Source organism: Ursus maritimus, unplaced genomic scaffold (genome assembly GCF_017311325.1).
Source record: "Ursus maritimus isolate PB19 unplaced genomic scaffold, ASM1731132v1 scaffold_25, whole genome shotgun sequence".
Classification (NCBI taxonomy): Eukaryota; Metazoa; Chordata; class Mammalia; order Carnivora; family Ursidae; genus Ursus; species Ursus maritimus.
This window is the reverse complement of record NW_024425008.1, coordinates 26,968,136-26,993,274: the sequence shown is the minus strand read 5'-3', so window position 1 is coordinate 26,993,274 and position 25,139 is coordinate 26,968,136. Positions and strand designations below refer to the sequence as shown.

Genomic DNA, 25,139 nt, shown 5'->3' with positions numbered 1-25,139 from the left:
TTTTTTTTTTTTTTTTAAAGCTTTTATTTATTTCTTTGACACGGAGAGAGAGACAGCCAGAGAGAGAGGGAACACAAGCAGGGGGAGTGGGAGAGGAAGAAGCAGGCTCCCAGCAGAGCAGGGAGCCTGATGTGGGGCTCGATCCCAGGACCCTGGGATCACGCCCTGAGCTGAAGGCAGACACTTAACGACTGAGCCACCCAGGCGCCCCGTGTCAGGTTAATTCTTTCATTTAAAACGTGTGGAGAAGCATAGTACTACTGAAGGGATTTTAGTGAAAGCTGCACAAAAGACTTTCTCGGGATATATTATTGGTTTAAAGTAAAAACACATCACCACGATTATAGCTTACAATGTTTTTGGTAAATAATTTTAACAGATGTTTACAGTCCTTGGGTAAAGCTTGTCTTTATCCAAGATACCAAGTAGGGAGTTGGCAGAAGATTGGATAAAGGGGTGCCTGGGTGGGTCAGTTGGTTAAGTGTCTGACTCTTGATTGCCGGGACTTGAGTTCAGGCCCCGCTTCGGGCTCCATGCCCAGCATGGAGCCTACTTTAAAAAAAAGAAAAAAAAAAAAAAAAAAGAAGAAGAAGATCAGGCGAAGAGGCAGGTTTGAGAAAGTAAGAAACTCAGAGTAGTTAGTTTTATAAACCACACATTATGGCTTGACTTGAAGTTATCTGTAGCATAACTGCTTATCGTATTTGCTAAATGCTTAGGGGCAAGGTTATTTTTTTTTCCAATATCAAATTATTTTTGGCATCTAGCACAGTATCTTGCGCACAGTAGGCTCTTAAGAAGTTGTTGAGTCAGAGGTTCCTGGCTGGCTCGGTTAGTAGAGCATGCGTCTCTTGCTCTCGGGGTTGTGAGTTTGAGCCCCACACTGGGTGTAGCGATTTCTTCAAAAAGGAAAAAAAAAATGTTTTTTAAGATTGTATTTACTTATTTGATAGAGCGCACGAGTGGGGAGGATGGGCAAAGGGAGAAGAAGAAGCAGACTCCCTGCTGAGCAGGGAGCCCAATGAGGGGCTCAGTACCAGGACCACCTGAGCCGAAGGCAGACGCTTAACCGACTGAGGCACCCCAAGAAAATTTCTTTAATTAAAAAAAGTTTGTTGAGCCAATCAAGAAATAAATGCCTGTTGAATCAGTATCCATTGGAGGTAGCTTTCAGAGTTATGAAATTATGAATTATGAAATACGAAATCACTGCTAAGTTATATTCAGGAGCCACAAGATGTGAAACTTACCTCGAATAGTTGCATGCATTGTGTCCAAGAGCCAGTATTTATGCAGAAGAGCATTGTTCTTATTTGTATCTGAAAATGCGCATAGCATGTATTTACCAAGTAAATTGATAAAATAAATACCTTAGGATGTGTGTGTGTAGTTTTAAATTACAAAAATTTTTGTATGTATCTTTTAAATTTATCTTGTTGCTTGTCATACTTTCCCATCTTTCCTGGTTTTAAGAAAAGACTGGTTGACGGGGTACCTGGGTGGCTCAGTCTGTTAAGCAGCTGCCTTCAGCTCAGGTCATGATCCCAGGGTCCTAGGATCGAGCCCCACATCTGGCTCCCTGCTCAGCAGAGACCCTGCTTCTCCTTCTCCCTCTGTTCCCCTGCTCCTGCTCTCTCCCTCTCTCTATCTCAAATAAATAAATAAAATCTTAAAAAAAAAAAGAAAAGACTGGTTGGGAGTAACTGGAAATTATCCAGCGTTTTGAGGTCATTCTCTCAATTGTGTAGGTTGAACTGGATTAATTCCTTAACCAGGGGCCTTAAAATAAATCTAAGGTAAAAGGAAGAAGAATAGTAGTGCGTTAGAAGTCAGTAATTTTTTTTCATGTCAGTACAATTAGTTTAGTCTTTTAAAAAATAATAAAGACCTACAAATAGTTACTTATTTGTGAGAAGCATTACGACGTGAATTTTGTTTTTGTTTTTGTTTTTATAACGTTATTTGTGCAAGTCATAGGAGAAAGACTTGTGCAGTATTTAGAGTTGGTTCCTTCTTAGTGTATAAGTATATGGTTTTGGTAAGTGGTAATCCCGCATTATAGAAAGCAGAGGAGGAGAAAGATGCCATTGTTTGAGCCCCTGGTGTGTCTGATTGCCTTTTTGTTTTTGTTTTTTTGATGCTTGTGTTTTGCTGTATATAGCTGCCTTGTGACTTTTCATTTGTTTAACCTACACACGCTTTTGTTTATTTTAAATGGTGGCTGTCACAGTATACATACAACTGTATTTTGCTTTTTTCACATAATTAAATTTTCAACTGTGTTTTGGTTTTTAGTAAACATCATTTGTGGAAGCATTTGAAGACAATCTTAAAAACTGAAAGCTTGGCAGATGTGTGTTGTGCAGTATGTTAGTATTGTGATTTAATCTCCCTGTAACTGGTTAGGGGTCAGAATATTAGCTCTTAAAGGGAAAAAGGAAAAGAAAATGATGAAGTATCAGTATCTAAGAAAAATCAGCAAATGAAATGAAGTTTAGTTTTGTGAAGTTAAGAACAAAACCAAATCTGCATTTAACAGGACTACGCAGATGTTTTGTTGGAGAAAACATGTTTGATTTGGTTTGTGTACTAACTTATTTTAGAATGATTTTTTCTTTTTTTTTCTTCTTCACTCCGCTGAACTTGTCTTGATTTTTTTTTTCTTTTAAAGAATGCGAGGCCAGAAACTGTCACTAATGACGATGAAGAAGCCTTAGATGAAGAAACAAAGAGAAGAGATCAGATGATCAAAGGGGCCATTGAAGTTTTAATACGAGAATACTCCAGTGAGCTCAATGCCCCCTCGCAAGAATCTGACTCTCACCCCAGGAAGAAGAAGAAGGAGAAGAAGGAGGACGTATGTGTTACTGATTTCTGACAGTAGTCATTTCCGCAGTTTACTATTTAATGGTGTCACTCTTGTGATTTCATTGCATTGCACCTTTCAAGGGGAAAATGACTAAGATTTATAACAATATACTGTTAAGCCTAATTTTACCATGTTTTATCAAGTAACTCACTAATTTTTTTCACCAAAATGTTTGTTTTATATGTTTGAAATGCACTGGCACGGATACTTGGGTTTATCTGTGGATTCAAATTACATAAGGAAAAAACCTTGATTTATGGAGTAGATGCTGATATTAAGGGACAAAGGAAGTTTTTTTGTTTTTGTTTTTTTGGCCGTGAAGGGGCTGGCTTTGTTTTGCCTTATTCCCTGGTACTGTTCTGTCCCTGCTCTAAGCAGGACAACAGGTATCCTTCACTGAAGATTTTTACCCATTCTTTAATTCTTGCCACCTTTTCTTCTAAACCGCATCTCATTCCCTTCTGTGGGTGGTAATGCAGTTGAACTTCTAATTGGAGGGCGCTGAAAGAGTAGGACAAGATGAAACAATCCTCCCCAGTGTATTGTATTTTACCACTCTTTGCCAGCCTAAGCTAATTGAATAGTAGAGAGTCCAGGTTAAAAGAAAAAAATTTTTTTAAGATTTATTTGTTTATTTGAGAGAGAGAGAGAGCATGAGTGGGAGAGGGAGAGGGAATCTCAAGCAGACTCCGCACTGACCTTGGAGGCCAGTGCAGGGCTCAATCTCACGACCATGAGATCACAGCCTGAGCTGAAACCAAGAGTCGGATGCTTAACCGACTGTGCCACTCAGGAGCCCCAAAAATGTTTGGTTTTTTTACACTCATTTCTTTGGGATAAATTTGGAGAAATTACGGGGAGTATTCTTTAAAAATATTGGGAGTATGTTGTGTGCATGAACTGCATATGCCATGAAAAAGTACTGTGAAACATACTATGATTTTTAATATTGGGGTAGTTATGGTTCATTTATTTTGAATTTGAGTGCCTTATTAGGCCATCTTCAATTTGCTTTGTGGCCAAATACATTTTTATTACTTGGCTTGTTTTTCCTCATGTGGTCATAAAAACCTGTCTAGTGAGATGCCAGTCATTGGGGATGGGAATTCGTAGTCCATGAGGTATAGGGTAATTGAGGTTTGTAGAGCTCGTTCTTCCTCCCCAGCATTAATGGGAAAGGAGAAAATAGCTAGAGTATTTGTTTGATATGGGTTTGGAGGAGAGGATCAAAGAGATCCTGCTCAATGGCAGGAATTATGGGTAAATTTTGTTGGTATGATTGTTTCCAGGGGATGAAGGAAAAAGCCCTGCTAGTGTGAGACTTTCCTTATTCCCTTGCCCCAGGGGAGTTGGAGAGTGAGGAGAGGTGGTGGGTGACAGGAGGGGTTAAAGAGAGTAAGTGAAATCTTTTTTATTAAGTAATTTGAAATCAAGAAAATGTCACAGAAATCTTACATTGCTTACAGTGTAAACATACAGCGAATTGTGCAGAATAATGTAAACTCTTGCCCTTTTTTTAATCGTTGTGGATTTTTCCGCAGATTTTCCGCAGATTTCCAGTGGCCCCACTGATCCCTTACCCACTCATCACTAAGGTTCGTTTACATTATAGGCACTGACAATAACTTTATTGCTAATGGCCAGATTTGTGATTCTAGTTCATCTGATTTTTCACTATTTAACTTAGATCATAAGTTTTTTTACTATATAAATTGTTTTATTTTCTTCTATCTTTTTTGTAAGATGGTATAGAATATCTCTTAATTTTAGTGTCTTTGTTCTGATGTAGATTAATCTTTAATGCATTCTCTCCTATCCCTCCTATCTTTTTTAGGAGGATATAAATGCTATAGAAATGGAAGAAGACAAAAGAGATCTGATATCCCGAGAGATCAGCAAATTCAGAGACACACACAAGGTAGTATTCTTGTTTTTTTTACTTGATACCAATCTAGACTTTTTACAGAACCCAAAGCAAACAGACAAAAAAAAAAAAATCAACCTTACATTAGAGTATAATTTTAAGTGCTTTTTATAGGTTAATTACTATTTAGATAGAGACAAAGAAACAGAAGAACAATACCATATTAAAGTGGTCCTGGACATATTGTACTTAGTTTTTTCAGTTACTGACTACTCTGCAGTCATCTCACTTTAATATGAATAAAAGCTAATTTTATTTTTAGATTTTAACATAAACATCGAGGTCAGATTTAAATTAGATTCAGTGGGGCATCAGGATAACCTACACTGTAGTGTATTTCTGGGGGCAGTTATTTAACTTAATCTTAGGAAAATCTTTTCATTAGAGCTGAGATTAAAATTTAAGATATATATTTGTGTAGATTTGAGAGGGGGAGATTTAAAACGTAGGTCAGTGGTTACCAGACTTACCAAATTTTAGATGCATGGAAGAACTGTAAATTCCCATAAAGCTAATCTATTCATTGACCCCCACCATTATGATAGAGATCATATGGTGACTAATGCAAGATGAAACTCTCAGCTTGGAAAGTAACAAGGAATAGGATGTAAGTATGAGCTTCTGTTTTTTATTATATTTATGGATGCCCCCTCAGAAAAATATGCAAAGGGGTAACTGGCTTGGAAATGGGTATTTGTGCGTAGTAAATCCCACTCACGAGTTTTGCCTATTGAAAGCTTCTCTCGATGACAGTGCATCTGTGAATGTTCGATGGTGTTGAAGGTGATGCTTATGGACGGTAAAATGTAAACATTGCATGAAATGTATTTTGATGTTAGAGATAATAAAATGTTACTGGTTTTTACTCTAAAGACTGAGTGATCTTTAACTCAGTAAAATGTTAAGTGTTCATTTTTTCTTTTATTCAATCTTATTTTTTCTTACTGCTTTCAAAATCCCAAGTTGACAGTGCCATTGAATCAGTGCTGCCGAACACTTATTATCCAGATGCCCAGCCCTAGCTCACATACACAGTGCTTTCTCAGGAATTAAGTATGTCTAAAAGCACAAATACAATTTTCCCAAATTAATCGTGAGTTTAAAAGGTAGTCTGTGGGAAGTCACTTTCGAGGAATACTTTTGGTTAGGTTCCGTACTCAAATTCAGTGTCTGAGTAAGCTTGAAAATGGTATACAGTTGTGTGTGTGGTTTACCCCCTTGTTGTTATTTGTTAAACCCTGTCATGTCATTGGTAAAGTATGAGAAAATTGTGTTTTTAAAAAATTAATTTAAAAGACACTTGCTTCAGAGTTTGAGAAGCTGTCAGGCATTTGACTGCCTTAGACTTACTTCACTATGGGGGGGGAGATGTTTTTTTCCAAAATGTACTTTTACAAAAAAGATGAGAATGAAAAATGGTTCTTTTTGCTGGGTGGTATGGTTAAAGGGAACATTTGAAACTCCAGTAACAAAAAATGAGCTCAGTGAACCTTTGCATGTTTTGGTATGAGTTTATTAAATAACCACAGACTGTCAGGGTATCAGCGTGGCAGGGGGCGTCCATTTACAGCACGGACGAGTCTGAAGAGAGAATAAGGTAAGATTTATGATTTTTTTTTCTGTACTTTCCTCTTCATTATTTCATTACTTTCTTACATCTTTTTAGACTCACTTCATTTTCTCTTTCTCTGGTCTTTGTCTTAAAATATATATATATGTATGTACGTGTGCATCTACTTACCGCATATATAGTCTTTTAGAAATGAATTTAGTGTGGACCAGATTCACTCACTCGTTCATTTACTTAGAACAAAACTTTTGAAATGAGTTCTGAAACAAATTATTATTTACATAAGTAGAAGTATACACTACTAAGGAATAAGTACTACAATGAATAAGAGTAAAAAAGTTTACAAAATAAATTATTATTGGAACAGCTAAAATAAATCTGTAAGTATCTATTATCTGAGAAATAAATATTTATTTAAAAGTGTATGACACTGAGGTAAGTTTTATGTAGTCTAGCCTCATTTTACAATACAAATTTTTATAGTCCATTAGAACTGTTTCAGAAATTAGAATTCGCCCCTTTAAATAGTTTTCAGTTTCTGTCCTCTTTGTATCATTTCTTTTCTCTTCTCTTTGTAACCTCAGTGTATTCAGTATTGGCTTTGCCTACATTCTCCTTTGATATAGACTGGCACAGCAGCTGAATATATTGATTTCTCATGCATTAGCTTTTCTCTCATAATCCTCTATCAGTTCTCTGATCCATGAACAAGAGAAAAAGTATAACAGGTAAGATTGCTTTTTAAAGTTGTTTTAAATGCTTTACATGACTGAGAAAAGACAAAAAATGCACATTTTATTGTTGCAGTTTAAATATCATTTCGGTGACACTAAACATGGAACCAAAGGGATAAATGTATTTTGTTTTTGTTTTGTTTTTCCTGTTTGGGTTTTTTTGTTTTTGTTTTGTTTTTGTTTTTTTGTTTTTTTTGTTTTTTTTTTCCTGAGTTTGTGTAGAAACCGTGTGGTACACTGGTAATCTTGTCAGGGTACAAACTTGGTCTGACTTTGTTATTTGGTTTATTTGTGAACCATGTACTTGCTCTTCCTCCCAGAAACATAGCTTGTAGGCAAGGTAAATCCAGTGTTGGCGATCCATGTCCTAGCACAGCATCTGTAAGTTCATATGCAATCGTTCCTTCCAAGGATGGATTTATCACTGTTGATATATTTTTATTGTTTTATAGGCATAATGGGCATAAATATGTTGCTTTTAAAATTAAGTGAAATGAGAATGTTACAATTTTGTACATTTTTGCTTGAAGTGAGTGATTTTCAAACTTTTTGTATTTGGTGGGCTATCCATCTTGTAATGGTGGGAGTAAATGTTTCCATTTAGATAATAGGGCAAATGTTGGCTGAATTCAGCTTACCTTTTGGAGGGTGGGTAAACCAGAGGGTAGAAGATTAGTTGTATTACGGTGACCTGACTCTCCTCCCCCACCTCCCCTTTGAAATCTTCAAGTAGTAACCTGTAGGTAGTGGGAAGTCTGGGGTTATATTTAGTATCAACAGTAAATCAGTAGTTGCACTGATTTACAGAAATTCATAATGAGGGGATTTACATTTTAGCTAAGTGATTGTATTTCTAGAAATTATTACTAATCACCACATTACTCATGGTCATTTAGTTATTACATAATCATTGAGTGGCCAGCCACACTTGACACAATCTCCCAGCATCCAAGATTGGAGATTCCTGGTTTGTGTAGAATATATGGGTTTGCACGCAATCTATTTAGTCTTGTGATTGCTTCAGTTTAATTTGTCAAGTAAAACCACAAGTACTTAATATTAAAGTGCCAGTGGTTTGGTGGTTTTGTTCCTTATATTGGGCATTGCGCCGGGAATTGTCTGAATACTGGAGCTACAGAGTTAACTCTAAAAGTACTTTTATTGGTTTCTAGAAACTGGAAGAAGAGAAAGGCAAAAAGGAGAAAGAAAGACAGGAAATTGAGAAAGAACGGAGAGAAAGAGAGAGGGAGCGTGAAAGGGAACGAGAAAGGCGAGAACGGGAACGAGAAAGGGAAAGAGAACGTGAACGAGAAAAAGAGAAGGAACGGGAGCGGGAACGAGAACGAGATAGGGATCGTGACCGGACAAAAGAGAGAGACCGGGACCGGGACCGAGAGAGAGACCGGGACCGCGATCGGGAAAGGAGCTCGGATCGGAATAAGGATCGGAGTCGATCAAGGTAAGGCTTGGTGGAAGTTACTGTTTGCTGATTCCTTTAGTAGAACTGCAAGTCAGCACCCTCCACACTGTTTATGTTTGTGTGAGGAGAGACCTTCCTCAGCTACAGAGCATGCCTGGCTTGCCCTGTCACACATGTAAACGTTGGTTCGAGTAACAGTTCTCAACTTCAGGGTTAATTTCTGTCTGAAGCTAGTTTATACACAGACCCAGAACACAACCACTGTCCATCCAGTGTTCTGGGCAGACGTGATTCTGTCTTGTTTCCCTGGGTCGGTGAGCATCTTTTCTATTTACCATTTCATTGAGGCTTTGCGTCCTGGGAAATCATCTCTAGCACCCCTGCTTTTAGCCGCTCGTCTTTACTTGGTCCTGTAGCCCACTGTATGGCCACTACTCACCTCCTAGTTCTCAGTTCAGTACTCCTAGTAATTTTACCTTGATTTTTATTTTAAGTTTTTTTCATTATTATATTCAATTTGTTTGATGAATCATCAAATTCTTTAGGAGGAAGTAAAGCAAAAATGAACAAAGGAAGGAAGTGGGGAAGGAAGAAGAGCTCACCATTTTTTTTCCCAAGCTGGTTTTCAGATAATGCATTTCTGTGTTGCAAATTTTCACCTGATTATAGCTGAAAGGAGGTCCACTTTTAGTCCACCACTTGCTGGGACTAGAAATCCAGTGTGCTTAATCTTTTAGTGGGTATTAAAATCCTTCCTCCCTTTCCTGGAATAATCATTATCCTCTTGTGTAACCATTTTCAAGAATTTGACATATATACAATCAGTGTATGTATACTTTTACTACGGATATGAGTCCATAAACAGTATATTGTTTTACATATGTACAAATAAGTATATTTGTATTTAATTAGATCCATGGCCTCATACTACATATATTTGGTAATTTGGTTCTGTCACTCTGAATTAAATATTTGAGAACTTTTCATTGCCAGTAGATAGTTCTAATTTATCCATGCAACATACCAAAATGCTCTTTTCTCTACATTTTGCCAGCACCTTTATTCCTTGATCACTAGTGAAGTAGGCTGTCTTTTAACATGTTTGTCAGTCCTTTATATTTCTAATATCGGGTGTATTTGTTTTCTGAGATACTAGTAAGCATTAACATTGAATTTAAGATGCAGTTCAGAATTTGAGACTAGAATTATATTGTGTCATCCTGATAAATATAGAGGAATTTACAATTCTGCAGAAATCAAGTGCTAAGTTCTGGCCTATGAGTTTGTGTATTTTGTAATATATGTTGCCCTCCTTTCCCTTGGTTTATAAAGGAAAACAGAAGGACTGATAGATCTTTAAAATCTTTTGTTTATATAGAGAAAAGAGCAGAGATCGTGAAAGGGAACGGGAGCGAGAAAGAGAGAGAGAGAGAGAACGGGAACGAGAAAGAGAACGAGAGCGAGAGAGAGAGCGAGAAAGGGAACGGGAACGAGAGAGAGAGAAAGACAAGAAGCGTGACCGAGAAGAGGATGAAGAAGATGCTTATGAACGAAGAAAACTTGAACGAAAACTCCGAGAGAAAGAAGCTGCTTACCAAGAGGTAAATTGAGGAAATGCTTTCATTCTTTATTATTATTATTTTTTTAAAGATTTATTTGAGAGAGAGAGCACATGCCCATGTGCGCAGAGGGAGAGGGTGAAGGGAGAGAATCTCCAGCAGAATCCATGCTGAGTATAGAGCCCAACACGCGGGGCTTGATCTCACGACCCTGAGATCATGAACTGAGCCGAAAACAAGAGTTGGGCACTTAACTGAGCCACCCAGGTGCCCCGAGAAATGCTTTTATTCTTAAAGCTTGCTACTCAGTAGGTTAATCAAAAATTTTAGAGCCCTTTGCACACATTTTATTATTAAATTCGACAATTTGTTTTTTAGCGTCTTAAGAATTGGGAAATCAGAGAACGGAAGAAAACCCGGGAGTATGAGAAAGAGGCTGAAAGAGAAGAAGAAAGAAGAAGAGAAATGGTAATATTCTAGGTTACAAAAAAAGTGATTTTTCAGATAAAAATCAGGTCAAATTCTTGGCCATTAACTAGATTAGAAGTAACTTTATCATTAAAATATACAAGCTCTCAGTATAGACAATTTAATTTGGGGGCGGAGGGGCAAAGGAAGAGGGAGAGAGAGAATCCCAAACTCTCACATCCAGTGAGGCTCCATCTCACGACCCTGTGATCGCCAACTGAGCTGAAATCAGGAGTCAAGACACCCAACTGGCTAAGTCACCCAGGTGACCCTAGATAATTTAATTTTTATATATTTCAAGTGGTCTTCAGACAATTGCAGTGCACCAAAATCTTTTTTACTCTTAATTTTCACATTTTTGCCGCCTATAAACAAAATTATCTTTTGGCATACCGTTGAAGTAAGTCTGCCATAGGGTAATGTATAAAATGAGAATTTATAAAACATTCTTTGATTAAGAGTCTGTAACATTTTGAATTCGAAAAGGCATTGATAGATACTGTTCTGTATTGGTGTGGCACATGTGGATGAAGGGAATAGTGTCATGAGAAGACCTCTTTGGTTTTTTGTTTTTTGTTTTTTTAAGATTTTATTTATTTATTTGACAGAGAGGCAGTGAGAGAGGGAGCACAAGCAGGGGGAGTGGGAGAGGGAAAAGCAGTCTTCCCGCTGAGCAGGGAGCCCAGTGCGGGGCTCGATCCCAGAACGCTGGGATCAAGACCTGAGCTGAAGACAGACACTTAACGACTAAGCCACCCAGGTGCCCTGAAGACCTCTTTGTTTTTTGTTTTTCATGTTTTTATTTAAATTCCACTTAATTGACTAGAGTGTAAAGACCTGTTTTTATAAATCACAATTATTGTCTTCAGTATATAACATTTATGAATTACAGTTTTTTTATGCTACCTTTTGTAATTACATGACAATCATAAAAGTGAACCTTGTTTTTTGCATTTACACTGTTTGATAAACTGTAATACTGAAACTGTTGGCATAGGTTGTTACTAAGAAAGAAGATAAAAAGATTTTATCATAGTATTTGCTTGAGGTAGTATGTTTTGTGTGTTCTGTCTTTGCCAGAATTTCATGAAAGTTTCTTCATCTCCAGTTTTGGAGATTATTCTTCCAAAAATTTCACTGAAGTTAGGAATCTTCAAATAGCTTTTGAACATGAGACATAGTGGGAGTTTTTGTAAGTAACCAAAAGAGGGTGCATGCTGCAACGAGATAGATAGTATGGGTTTTCTGTGTAGTAGGTCCATAATGCCATAGAATTATTGACAGTAATTTCAATTCCCTTGAATTGTAGCTCCCATTCTAGAATTTCTTTTTCATCCCTAGTTTAGAAAATAGGAAGAGAATAATATAGTGAGGAATGATTATTTAAAGAGCTTTTTGCCCAGAACAACATGGTGGGATGGATTTGAAGTGATTCTGCTTCTTATAAGCAAATCTGAAATCTGTCTTTCTAGAGAAAATTTGCCTATTATTTTTTGTTTGAGAGCTTTAAAAAAGTCCAGTTACAAAAGCAGTTACTTGCTTATTATATAAAAATATTCAAGTAACAGAATTAAATGATGTAAAAAGTGAAGGTTTCTATTTCTCAAGACTGGTAATTTATGTTTATATTTTAGTATGTATCTCATGGACCTTTCTGCGTTTTATTTAAATATTTGTAAGTTTTGTCATTCCTACTTAACAAATCTGCTTTCATTCATTTGACACATTATGAGTGTACATTATATTCTGCCTTGGTGCTTGTGCTGGGTATTGGGCTTACAGGAATAACTAATGCTTCTAACTTTGAAACAAGTGGGTGGTATTGTCAGAGAGATAGGTAGGTACTGTACTGTATGTGAGTGTTTAAGGTATGATAAAGGTGTATTCACAGTATTTTGGGAGTGCAGAAAAAGAATTACTAATTCTGCCTGGGGATGGGAATTGGTGATGGATAGATGGTTAGATTAGGGAAGTCTTTACATAGGGGTAACATTTGAACTTTGAAATGTATTAAAATTTTACTGTAGTCAAATTTTTACTATATTCAGAAATCTCCTTGGTATATAGATATATATAATAGTTGTTGATAGGGTAGATAAGGATATAGAGTATAGATAAGTATTTATTTTTATGTATTGTATATTTGTATGTAATTGTTAGCTATAAGTGCTATTAAATATAGTGGTTATATTTGAAATCCCAAAAATAAGAGTAAGAGAGTCCTATACTTCCATGGCTTGTGTACTCAAAGTTAGATTGATAATGCATGAACATGATTTGAATTTTCGGTCCTGCATTTCATAAAAACTATTTTCTGTAGCGTAATATACCTACAAATGAGATGTAAAATATTTTTGTTGAGCTACTAAATTCAGTAAAATAACTTTAGTTTTGTTTCTTAGTATGCTCAAGTTTCATTACTGTACTTTGAAGATTATATCTGGAGAGGAAATACTATATGTGCTTTTGTTTTATAGATAAATTCTAAATCTGGCTTGTTTTATGAGTAAAAGATAAAGTATATCTAATGTTATTTAAATTTCATATGCAAAGTATATTAGAATTATAAAATTCAAGTGGTATGGAAAAGAAAAACCTATCTCTGAGAAAGGAGCGGATAGTCTATATGACTTTTATGTTAATTTTGCACACTTTGTCTTTCACTTCCTCAAAGGCAAAAGAAGCTAAAAGACTAAAAGAATTCTTAGAAGATTATGACGATGATAGAGATGATCCCAAATATTACAGGTAAAAGAGCCTTGCTTTATGAGCTCATACTTTCAGTATTTTATTAGCTGTATTTTCCCTACCAGAGGGTGCAGGTTTATTCAGTGGAATAAGAAAGAAAATCTTCATATTCTATCTTGTTAGTCACCTCTATATTTGATATGCTGTTTTTGGGAGTGTGGGGAGAACTGTTGGAAAGGGATCAACGATTCTGTCTTTTGTGGGGTGGTGGTCCATATAATAGTATTAAAACATGTGTTTTGTAGAGGTCCAATTTTTATAACAACTTATAACTATCCTTGGTAACTATTTAAGGTGGTCTAAAAATTTTTGCGTTCAAGGATTTCAAGAATGTTACAAAGCAAACCCAACGCCATCCCATCCCCTGCCCTATTGATAAATTATTGTAAAGTGAGGGTTGTAAAGCCTGCCTTCCCTCATGTCTTTGTTCCCATGGCATTTCTAAACTACTCTCATTCTAGCACTCTGGCAGTATGGTAAAATTGTTGACTTTGTTCTGCTTCCTCCATTTCAAACTGTAATTTCTCTGAGGATGTGGACAATATTTTGATTTTTCTTTTTAACCTCATGTATCTGACATTATCCAGGGCATGTAGTGAAGGCATTTAGTATATAATTTTAATATGCTGTACCCCACATAATTAAAACATTGGAATCAGCAACTTCAAAAACATGCCAAGGATTTGACTTTGTAGAAAATGCAAAAAACACAGTAAAATTATTGAATCATAAAATCAGTAGTACATAATTTCAGCATTCGGAGATGTGATATACCGTTAGCTAGAGAGAATCTCTGCTTTCTGTTATTCTACACTACTTCATTCAAGGATTTTTTCCATAAGGGAAAGAATTGATTTAAAATGAAGATAGAGAACTGTTCTTAGTGGTATTACTACTTCTTGTAGTAGTTTTTCACATAATGGCATCCAGGAAAACAAATTGTGTGTTGGGCTTTGCCTGTGGAATGAGTACAGAATGAGAGCTTTCTTTCATCAGACAACTGTTTTCTACTTGTTTTATTTATTTATTTATTTAAGTTTTTTTTGATTTATTTATTCGACAGAGACAGCCAGCGAGAGAGGGAACACAAGCAGGGGGAGTGGGAGAGGAAGAAGCAGGCTCATAGCGGAGGAGCCCGATGTGGGGCTCGATCCCATAACGCCGGGATCACACCCTGAGCTCAAGGCAGACGCTTAACCTCTGTGCCACCCAGGCGCTTCTCTACTTGTTTTAGACACTTATTTAGAATGAGTTGAGAATGAGGCATGGTGATAAGTGACAAGACCATGCTTCCTTAGTAAACATTTATGTGTAAAGAGCACACTGTCTTGGGCGTTCTGCAGATACAGAACAGTAAGACATTTTTCATTCTCTAAATATGCAGCTTCTACATTGAAAGAAGGTACATTGGGGGAAAGTAGGTGTTGTAATAGTTGATCTGAGTATCAAGGCCTGTTTTGATTTACTTTGACAGGGGAAGCGCTCTTCAGAAAAGGTTGCGTGATAGGGAAAAGGAAATGGAAGCAGATGAACGGGACAGGAAGAGAGAGAAGGAAGAGCTCGAGGAAATCAGGCAGCGCCTTCTGGCTGAAGGGCACCCGGATCCAGATGCAGAGCTCCAGAGGGTGAGTTACCCTAACATCCACAAGAGTGTTCTCATAAGGGAAATGCAGTTTATGCTTCGTGGATCTTGCTGTTTTGGGGGAGGATATTAGTACTTACTTTATTTTATTATGTAGATCATCAGTATTAGTTGATTTATAACTTTTTTCTGAACATCTTCCTGTGTCTTATTCCTTTATTTCTGTGAAATAAATAGTTAAGTTAAACAAATGTCCTCTAATAAAACTTTTCTAGAAACCTCTCCTTCTTATAATGTGTTCTGACATTTCATGACTTTTGGGGTTTGAGTTCCTTCTCTCCACCCTAAATCTTTTTATTTCCTCAATAATTTAAAGATGTTTTCATGAACAGCATGCTATTTAAAAAAGGAAAGGACTTTGCCATAGGACATAGCATACCCCATTCTTTAAGAGTAGAGTGTGTCATTTTAGAAAAGTTTTTAGTTCTAGGGGCGCCTGGGTGGCACAGCGGTTGGGCGTCTGCCTTCGGCTCAGGGCGTGATCCCGGTGTTATGGGATCGAGCCCCACATCAGGCTCTTCCGCTATGAGCCTGCTTCTTCCTCTCCCACTCCCCCTACTTGTGTTCCCTCTCTCGCTGGCTGTCTCTATCTCTGTCGAATAAATAAATAAAATCTTTAAAAAAAAAAAAAATAGAAAAGTTTTTAGTTCCTAATATATCATGAACCTAATAATATTGTAAATTCTTCATGTCGACTTAAAAAAATCTGTTATATCCTGTTTGTCAACAGAAACCATGTCTTCTTACATGCCCCTTTTATTTTTCAAAATGAAGTTGTGTTTTTTTCCTGTTGATAGAGTAAGTACTTACATAAGTAAATAGAAGGTTCAGACAACCTGCAACACAATAGTGAAAAAATTAAAAACCATCTGCTTTCTTATCAGCGTGGTACAGTCATTACAGATTTGTGGTTTTTAAAATGTCATCACACAGGCATATGTATATACTCCACACATAAATTTTATAAGTGGGATTATAATTTACATGCTCTTTTCTAATGTGCTTTTAACTCGGGTATAATCTTTCACTCAGAATATTTCCAGTTTATAGCTTTATGGTTTTTTTCCATACCTTGACCATCATGGCATATTGTTGGTCTTTTAAATCCTTACCATTGTAACATTTAGGTTGGGTGTGTTTTTATGTTTTAATTCCCTGCCAGTTGGTTTGAATGCCTTACAGATTGTTTAATGGTCACTGTACTACTTTGTGAGTTGATAGATGGGGTTAAGTCATGTCATGCACCAATTTTTAATTGTTACATAGTTCAGGATCTTTTTTTTTTTTTTTTTTTTTAAGATTTTATTTATTTATTTGAGCGAGCGAGCGTGAGTGGGAGGGAGGGGCAGAGGGAGAGGGAGAAGCAGACTCCCTCCTGAGCACTGGGCTCAATCCCAGGATCCGGAGATCAAGACCTGAGCTGAAGTCAGACGCTTAACCCATTGAGCCAACCAGGCGTGCCCAGGATCCTTTTGTTCTACTTTTTGTTTCATGCTCAGAAAAATTATTGATGTATTTACTCAAGTTTTTTATAATGCTCTTATTGGTTATTTTGTTGTTGTTGTTTTTAATCTTTCATGATTTCAGGGATAGTGTTCATTTTGGTATAGGCTTTTGACTCCAAAAATTTTTTCCCTCTATTTCTTTCTTTCCCNNTTCATGAATACAAAAGTGACTATCACCCTTAGCCATGACCTAGAAAGACCAAATAATTTCGTTTTAAAGATATACTTAAAAATATAAGTAATCATTGCACTCACCGTGGGGCTTGAATTCACAACCCTGAGAACGAAAGTTGCATGCTCTACTGACTGGGCCAGCCACGTGCCACAGAACAAGTAATTGTTGATGACCAAGCTGAGGATTTGAGTTGCCTCTTATGCAGTTGTCTATATGCTGTTCTGAAATAAAATTTTGGGGGGCTACTGGGGGGCTCAGTCAGTTAATCATCTGCCTTCAGCTCAGGCCATGATTACAGGGTCCTGGGATTGAGCCCCGCTGTTCCGCAGGGAACCTGCTTGTCCCTCTCCCTCTGCACCTCCCCTCTGTTCATGCTCTCTCTATTTCTCTGTCAAATAAAATCTTTAAAAATAAAATAAAATGAAACTTTGTCTTATAATTTCTTCAATAAAAATATAAAAACATACTTTTTCCTTTTCAGTTAACCACCTGTTATGTATTTGCCTTTGTTATATCTGAAGAGTTTAAACAATTTTATATGTAAATGTTAAAAATATTAAAAAAACATTTTGTAGAGTACCTAATATATTCTACAGATCTACTCAGCTTTCTGATTATAGAAGCAAGCAGTGTTTCATTATTCCTAATGAAAAATAGAGGTTTTATAGAAGGTAATGGAAAACAGAAAGCCGGTTGAGTGGAGGTAGTTGTGGTCTGTTAGTCATGTTAGTTTTTGGTTTTAGATGGAACAAGAGGCTGAAAGGCGCAGACAACCACAAATAAAGCAAGAACCAGAATCAGAGGAAGAAGAAGAAGAAAAGCAAGAAAAAGAAGAAAAACGAGAGGAACCCATGGAAGAGGAAGAAGAGCCGGAGCAGAAGCCCTGTCTCAAACCAACTCTGAGGCCCATCAGTTCTGCCCCATCTGTTTCCTCTGCCAGTGGCAATGCAACCCCTAACACTCCTGGGGATGAATCTCCATGTGGTATTATTATTCCTCACGAAAATTCACCAGATCAACAACAACCTGAGGAACATAGGCCAAAAATAGGACTAAGTCTTAAACTGGGTACGTTAGCATTTTCTTCCTTCTTTCCTTTATTTTAATCCCCTATATATACTTAAATTTTGCCTTAAGGAAAAAATAAGTATGTGCTGCTTGGTAGGTAGATAGAAAAATACTCAAAAATGCCTTTCTAGCTCACGATTGTTTTCGTAGTTCTACTAGTGCTCCTATATCTGCAGCTGCCTCAAGTTCTGAGAAGAAGTGAAAAGTTAAATTTTCTAGCACTTGTGAGTAGTGAGTTATTTTTTACAGTTGGGATCTTTCTCTGAGATTTGTGGAAGTATATTATGCACTGCTCTTGAGGGATGGTGGGTTGTAAAATGTAGTTAACATTTGAAAGTTAAGTCATCGTGCTAATATAGTATTTTTACTATAGGTGCTTCCAATAGTCCTGGTCAACCTAATTCTGTGAAGAGAAAGAAACTCCCCGTAGATAGTGTCTTTAACAAATTTGAGGATGAAGACAGTGATGATGTACCCCGAAAAAGGAAACTGGTTCCCTTGGATTATGGTGAAGATGATAAAAATGCTGCCAAAGGCACTGTAAACACTGAAGAAAAGCGCAAACATATTAAGAGTCTCATTGAGAAAATTCCTACAGCCAAACCTGAGCTCTTTGCTTATCCCTTGGATTGGTCTATTGTGGATTCTGTGAGTCGCTAATTGTATTTCATCATTTTTATTGGAAGTGGTTTTGAATATAGCATACAAAGTCAGCTGATTGTATTAATGACAAGTAGAGATGGTAATGTGGCATCTTGACCTGCCAAGGAATTTAGGTAGATGATTGGGGAAATTCTTGGTGGTACTTGAAGTTTTCATCAATTAGAAGCAGGTAATTGTATCTTGATACATACTGTCTTAGTTCAACTTGTGAATGAGAGCGTACTGTATTTTAGAAAATACAGTTTTAAGAAAAATCATGAGGCTGTAGACTTTATAGTAAATATAATAAAAAGTTCTTTAATTTAATAGCCATGCCTTATTTTGCAGATATTGATGGAACGACGGATTAGACCATGGATTAATAAGAAAATTATAGAGTACATAGGTGAAGAAGAAGCTACATTAGTTGATTTTGTTTGTTCTAAGGTTAGTCTTTTACTCACTACATCCCCAACATTTTTTTATACTTTAAAATATTAGACACTTTCTAAAATAAAAAATCTTGCAAAGCCAAGTCTATGATAGTTTAGTTTTAGTTATTAAGAGATTTTATGGCTGCTTAATTCCTCTACTTTATTTCAGACCCCTATGCCATATGGTTTCATTTCAGAGGGTCAAGGAGGACAGATGTGCTGACTGCTGCTAATTTTGCTCTCTCCCTGCCCCTGAGAATGTGTTGCCACACCCATGTCTTAATGGTTAGAATGCTGCTGAAGTACAGTTGAGGGGGGATTTGTGGAGACAGCTGATAGCTAATCTCTTGAATTTTTCAGTCATCCATCCTTTGGAAGAGGAGCGAAATATTTTCCTTCATAGCACAGTAATAGTCATTTTTATTGATTAATTTGCTGTGAGCCAGGCTTTGTTCTTGGCAGGTACTGTGTTAAGCATTTTGTAGAATTTTATGTTTTTTAAACCTCCCAACAACCTTAGCAAGCGTAAATTACTATTATTATCCCCATTTTATACATGTAGAAATTAGGGCCTAGGGGGAGATTGTGTCTTGACCATAGTTACATAATAAGTAAGAGCTAAGTCTGTGTTCTTAACCACCAAGACATACCTCATCCTTCCATTGTCTCCTGAAGGCAAAGCCTTATCTTTATAGTATAGATACAGAAGCACTGTATCTGTAAAGGAATAACTAACTGCATTTTAAGGAAATGCTTATTTTTCCACGACCACTGCTCTTTTAACATTAGGAATAGCAAATTTAGGCTGCCCTTTCCACTTGTAATTATGGTAGCACTGGAATTTGTAACTCTGGATTTGAATTAGAACATGTAGTATAGTGATTAAGATCCCGGGTTGTTCTAAACTTCCATTGAAGAGAGTGGGATTCTGGGAATTAAGAAATTTATAGAAAGTTTCTTCAGCCACAAGAAATTCCCATATTAGTTTGAGGGTACTTTAAAATTTTTTGACTATATTGCTCATTTTTTATTTATTTTCAAAGTGACAGTTACTTGTTTCTTTTAGGTTATGGCTCATAGTTCACCTCAGAGCATTTTAGATGATGTTGCCATGGTAAGTCAGAAGTTTACTTTTATTAATATTCTAATTAATATCTGTAAACAAACTAAGCTTCTCTGTATTTGGTTAATTTTTTACCCGTGTTGGTTCTAGAATCTTCTTTTTAGAAGCCCCAATTAAAATGTGAATCTGCATTGAAAGAGGTTAAAAGCACTCACATCAAGATGTCCTTAGACAACACTAACACTCTCCCCCTCCTCCACCTTTGGTGTTTGTATGCGTAAATACAAATCCTGGATCTATTTATACATTTAGAAAACATTTATTAAATGGTTACTGGGTTGAACAATGTGCTAAAAGCATGAAACGGTGGAACATCTGCCCTTAAGTAGCAGGAAGACAGGTATACTAATACTGGTATACCGTAACGTACTTGCAGTCATGGGGATGTGTGGAAAGATGTGGGGGCAGAGGAGATGGAGCATCCGATGGTAGAAAGGGCAGTTAGGAAAAGCACCACAGTAATTACCATCTAAACTGAGACTTGAAGAGATTTGTGTAACTTGTCACTTGGACAGGTATCCACTGGTCAGCAGTAAACGTCAGATCCCCACCTGCATTTAATTTGGATGTTAGAGTCGAATCAGTGGTTGCATTTGTCTAGTGTGATTTTGTGAGAAAAGAAAGGAGGAAGACAATTGACTGTAGAAGAGAGAGTGGTTGAATGGACTGTAAACTCCAAGCTAGGAAGAGAAGGCAGTAACATCAGAATAGAGCTGGTGGTTGTGTGAATCAGGGGCTGGTTGTTCCAGTGAAGGTGTGGGAGGTGTGTTGGAAAGAATGGGTATAGTGAGAGAGTAGAACGTTAAGAATAAGTGGTCGATTGTTCCAGACGATGGTAAGGTGCATATGTGGCCATAGGAGAACGCTTCTGGGGTAGAGCTGATGTCATTATTTAGATTATAAGTGAACTTTCCGCCTGGGTCATACACATAGAAATTGAAACTTCTGTGTGTTGGGACAAGGGTTGGAGAGAAATACGGGAATCAGCGGCAAGAGTGCTCATCTATTGTGGGTGGAAGACTAGTTATTTGCTAAATAGCTGCTGTTGGAGTGGAAGGGTAGTGTAGTGAGATCTCATGAATCTCAGTGGATACTGTTCACAAAGAGAAACAGGAAAGATTCAGCAGCTTCCCCTCTCCTGTGAGGTTAAGGCTTTGAAGGGAAGGAACTTCTTGAGTTGGCTACAGGAGTGTCTCAGGGTCTTTTAGGGACACAGTTTTCAGTTCAGGTAAATAGATGAAAAAACTAATTAACGTTGAGGGTGGTTAGTATGAAGAGTAACAGAGGGCAGAGTGGGAAGGCAGCAGAGGGAAGATGAGTCAGGGAGGAAGAAACAGCAAGCATGTCATAAGATGACAAGTGCCTGGGAGAGCTTGTATTTCCCGCTGCAGAGTTGTCAGGGAGGAGCGTTGTGGGGTGCCTAACCAAAGGGACCTCCAAGGCTGAGATATTTTGTGTCCAGGCGCTGTATGATGTCTAAAGCCAGGTAACATTAGTTTTCTGCTACCCAGTTTTCTGCAGCTGTTGTTCAGAATTTCTGATAAAGTATTTGTGAAAAGATTGTTGACTTCATAATGCTGAGCCTCAGATGGAAGGAGAAATGTGAATAGATCCTGGTCCTTGGGGATAAAGTTTGAACTTCCCCGACCTTCCCATCTCTTTAGAACGTTATCCTTGGGGTCTGGAGAGGGTTTTATAGTTTGGCCTGAGTTAAAGAATTAAGAAACAAAAAATATAAACCCAGCTTCCTAGTATTTGGCTTTGGCAAAGTTGCAGTTTCTCTCAGTGAAGATATCATGTGTCAGTGTTAATCCATTTTGATCTGTTGAAATATTTTGATATTTGGAGTATAATTAGACTCTTTACTGGTTAATTACTTATATTGTCTTAATTTTCTGGCTCATTGTTTATCAGAGTGGGAGGAAGCCACTCAGTTGGCTAGTTTTGTCAACCAGTTCTATCACAGGCTCACCCTTTAAATATTTCTTGAATAAATGAGATTGAATTTTTAGCTCAAGTAGTACTTTGTTCTTGTTAAAAATATGACTTTTTCTTTTAAAAAAATCTTTTTCAAACTGTACCAAGGCACAGTTTTCGCATTAATAAGTGTTGCAGCATAGTTCTCTCAAACTGCTGGTCAACTCTGGCTCGTAGAAGTCTCAATAAAAGTTCTTTAATTATTTGTCATTGAAAAAGAAAAAGAAATCAGATTTTCCGGCTTCTTTTAGGTACTTAATGATCACTTAGGTACCAGACACTGTTCAGAACACTTTGTACCTATTAACTCTTAATTCCCACAGTAGAACAGGATGATGTAGTTAATATTTCCTCTGTTCTATAGATGAGAGAACTGAGGTTCGTTGTGGGTAAGTGACTCAGCCAAAGGCACATATCTAATAAGAGGTAGAAGTGGGATTTGAACCCATATAGTCTGGCTAGAGATCTGGTTTGCTTAACTCCTTTTTTTTTTTTTTTTTTAAGGATTTTATTTATTCATTTAAGAGAGAGTAGCACAAGCAGGGGGAGGAGCAGAGGGAGAGGGAGAAGCGGGCTCCCGCTGAGCAGGGAGCTAAATGTGGGGCTCAATCCCAGGACGCTGGGATCGTGACCTGAGCCAAAGGCAAATGTGTAACCGATTGATTGAGCCACCCAGGTGCCCTGGTTTGCTTACCTCCTAACTTAAACTGCTCCAGAGACCTGGCGGCATTAGTCCACATTCCATCATGGCAGTGATACCTTGGAGCTCAGTCATAGCTGCCTCCTGTAGAAGGAAGCATGCTGTTCCATTTTACCTCACTGTAACCCTGGTGCAGAGGCCCAGGTCTGCATGTAGAGTGAGGGCATGAGTAGGGGGAACCATATAATGCCCCTACCTCATAAGTAGGTAGGAAGATAATTTGATTTATCAATTTCCCAAGGGGAGAAGACCATTTATTTGTTCACTAGTCTTGTATCCTTTTTGGTGATGATAGTGTTCACGTACTCTGTTTACTGTATCCCAGATGCAGAATTGAATGCTTTACATACATTCTCATTTAATATTTAATTCAACATCATGTACATAATAAGGACTTGATAAATGTTATGATTTTAAGGCTGTTCTGGGGGTACATAAGACACTCTCTTAAATTATGCAGTTGTATAACTAGTCTGCCTAAATTACTGTGTTTTTTTTTATCACAAACGTGCTTTCTTTAGGAAATAGCTTTTCAATACATGTGTGAATGAGTATTTGTAAAATTAAAAGTAAAAGAATAAAAGTTGGATAAAGTATTGTGGTGTCAGTATTTAGTAAGCCATGGAATTTTGCTGAATGCATTCTCTCCCCCACCCTTTTTTATAATTTATATTTACTAAATACATTTCTCACACTAGACTGATTTCTTTCAAGTTATTTTATTGAAAGTAAATGCTTGTCAGTGTATAAAGCCTTTTAAAATACCAGTCATGAGATTCCTGGGTGGCTCAGTTGGTTAAGCATCTGCCTTTGGCTCAGGTCATGATCCCAGGGTCCTGGGTTCAAGCCCTGCATCAGGCTCCTTGCTCAGTGGGGAACCTGCTTCTCCCTCTGCCTGCTACTCCCCCAGCTTGGGCTCGCTTGCTCTCTAACAAATAAACAAAATCTTTAACCACAACAAAGACTAATAAAATACCAGTCACTATTTGGAGATGCTGATGTTTGCTTATATTACATGTGTTACTGTTTTTTTTGAGTTTTTTCTTTTTCTTTTCTAGGTACTTGATGAAGAAGCAGAAGTTTTTATAGTCAAAATGTGGAGATTATTGATATATGAAACAGAAGCCAAGAAAATTGGTCTTGTGAAGTAAAACTCTTTTTACATTTAGAGTTCTGTTTCAGATTTCTTCTTTCCCACCCTTCAGAGGACTTTGGCTTTTTTTTTGTCTTCAAAGACATTTGTGAGATCTGTAATTTTTTTTTAATGTAGAAAATGTGAATTTTTTTTTGTCCTTTAATTTGTTGATGCCCTGTGTACTCCCTTGGTTGTAAAGACATCTGAATCCTACCTTGGTTCTCTTTATACTCACCAGGTACAAATTACTGGTATGTTTTATAAGCCGCAGCTACTGTACACAGCCTATCTGATATAATCTTGTTCTGCTGATCTATTTCTTGTAAATATTAAAATGACTCCCCAATTCTTTTGCAGAATTGCACTTAATGTTGAACTGTACTGTATAGGAACCTACATGAATGATTTTAATTGAAAGAATACCCATCATACCTATTACCTTCCCACCACCCCTTGGTCAAAGATGGGAACCTCCTGAAGGCATGGAATTTAAAATTAGAGTGCTAAGATTAGCAGACAATCCATTCCTACTGTATCTCTGTATGAATGTGTTTGTGTGAATGTATGTATAAATGTCTTTTCCCTAATTTTCTTTGGAGGGCTCCCTTAAACATTTCCTTATTGAAGAGTAGAATCGTAAAGGAAACGTATTGTGCCAAACTAAATGTCTGGGATAATTAGGTTATTAGTCTCCCAGAGCATGGTAGTCTCTTGTGGCAAGCAGCAGTCTCGTGAATGGAATGGGGCTTTCCTTTTGATAGCTGGCTCCTTCAGCCTCTCTTTTTTAAGGGAGTGTGAATCATAATGGTTTTCATCTTAATTTCATAGTTCAGAAATGAGGCAGATCCTTAGATTCTGGAGAGCTTTATTTGATGCATTTTTGCACTAATTGGCCCTTAGCTTTATTTTGGTGTACTTCTTTGTTTAAAAAAAAAACCTTAATCTGAAAAGCATAAATGAAAAAAATCATTTTTAAAAACAAAAGGTAAAATTAGGCAATACAGGCTAGGAAAGTTTGAAAAAATACAATAGGAATTCAAAATGGCAGTTTGTGAAGTTTACATCTTATTTTTAAGGATAAAGTAAATCACTTAAGGCAGTTACCACTAATTTTTTTTGTTTTCACTTTTGTTTTAAAAGGATTTGTATTTTGTTTTCACTTTTGTTTTAAAAGGATTTGTATCTCGTGAGTGTATATGCACTCACGCACCTCTTTTACCTCGACTCATCAATGTTTAAAAATACACTGATGTCTTAGAGACATACATGGGGGTTTCTTTATTACAGAACAGAACTTCACCAGGGAGCAAAATTACCTGAAAATGTAACAGGTTTTAAACAGTTCTTAACACAAATTAGGTGCAGTTATTCCCATGTCTGAGTATTTATTAAGAAAGACAAAGTTGGGGGGGGGTGATGTTAAAAAGCATAACTGAGCTTGAGTTA

The 25,139-nt window shown here is 37.0% G+C and overlaps 1 protein-coding gene across 1 annotated transcript in view; it reads left to right on the top strand.

Annotated features, from left to right (window-relative positions):
- RBM25 (RNA binding motif protein 25) overlaps window positions 1-24,057 on the top strand; it is a 51,355-nt gene extending 27,298 nt beyond the window's left edge. Inside the window, exons 7-19 of the mRNA XM_040641688.1 lie at window positions 2,672-2,857; window positions 4,411-4,464; window positions 4,704-4,787; window positions 8,270-8,556; window positions 9,896-10,118; window positions 10,455-10,544; window positions 13,219-13,292; window positions 14,767-14,917; window positions 17,358-17,682; window positions 18,056-18,330; window positions 18,673-18,771; window positions 19,825-19,872; window positions 23,617-24,057. Of these exons, the coding sequence (XP_040497622.1) occupies window positions 2,672-2,857; window positions 4,411-4,464; window positions 4,704-4,787; window positions 8,270-8,556; window positions 9,896-10,118; window positions 10,455-10,544; window positions 13,219-13,292; window positions 14,767-14,917; window positions 17,358-17,682; window positions 18,056-18,330; window positions 18,673-18,771; window positions 19,825-19,872; window positions 23,617-23,709 (1,989 nt within the window). The 3' untranslated portion in view covers window positions 23,710-24,057. The remainder of the gene's footprint in view (window positions 1-2,671; window positions 2,858-4,410; window positions 4,465-4,703; window positions 4,788-8,269; window positions 8,557-9,895; window positions 10,119-10,454; window positions 10,545-13,218; window positions 13,293-14,766; window positions 14,918-17,357; window positions 17,683-18,055; window positions 18,331-18,672; window positions 18,772-19,824; window positions 19,873-23,616) is intronic.
- The last annotated feature ends 1,082 nt before the right edge of the window (window positions 24,058-25,139 follow it).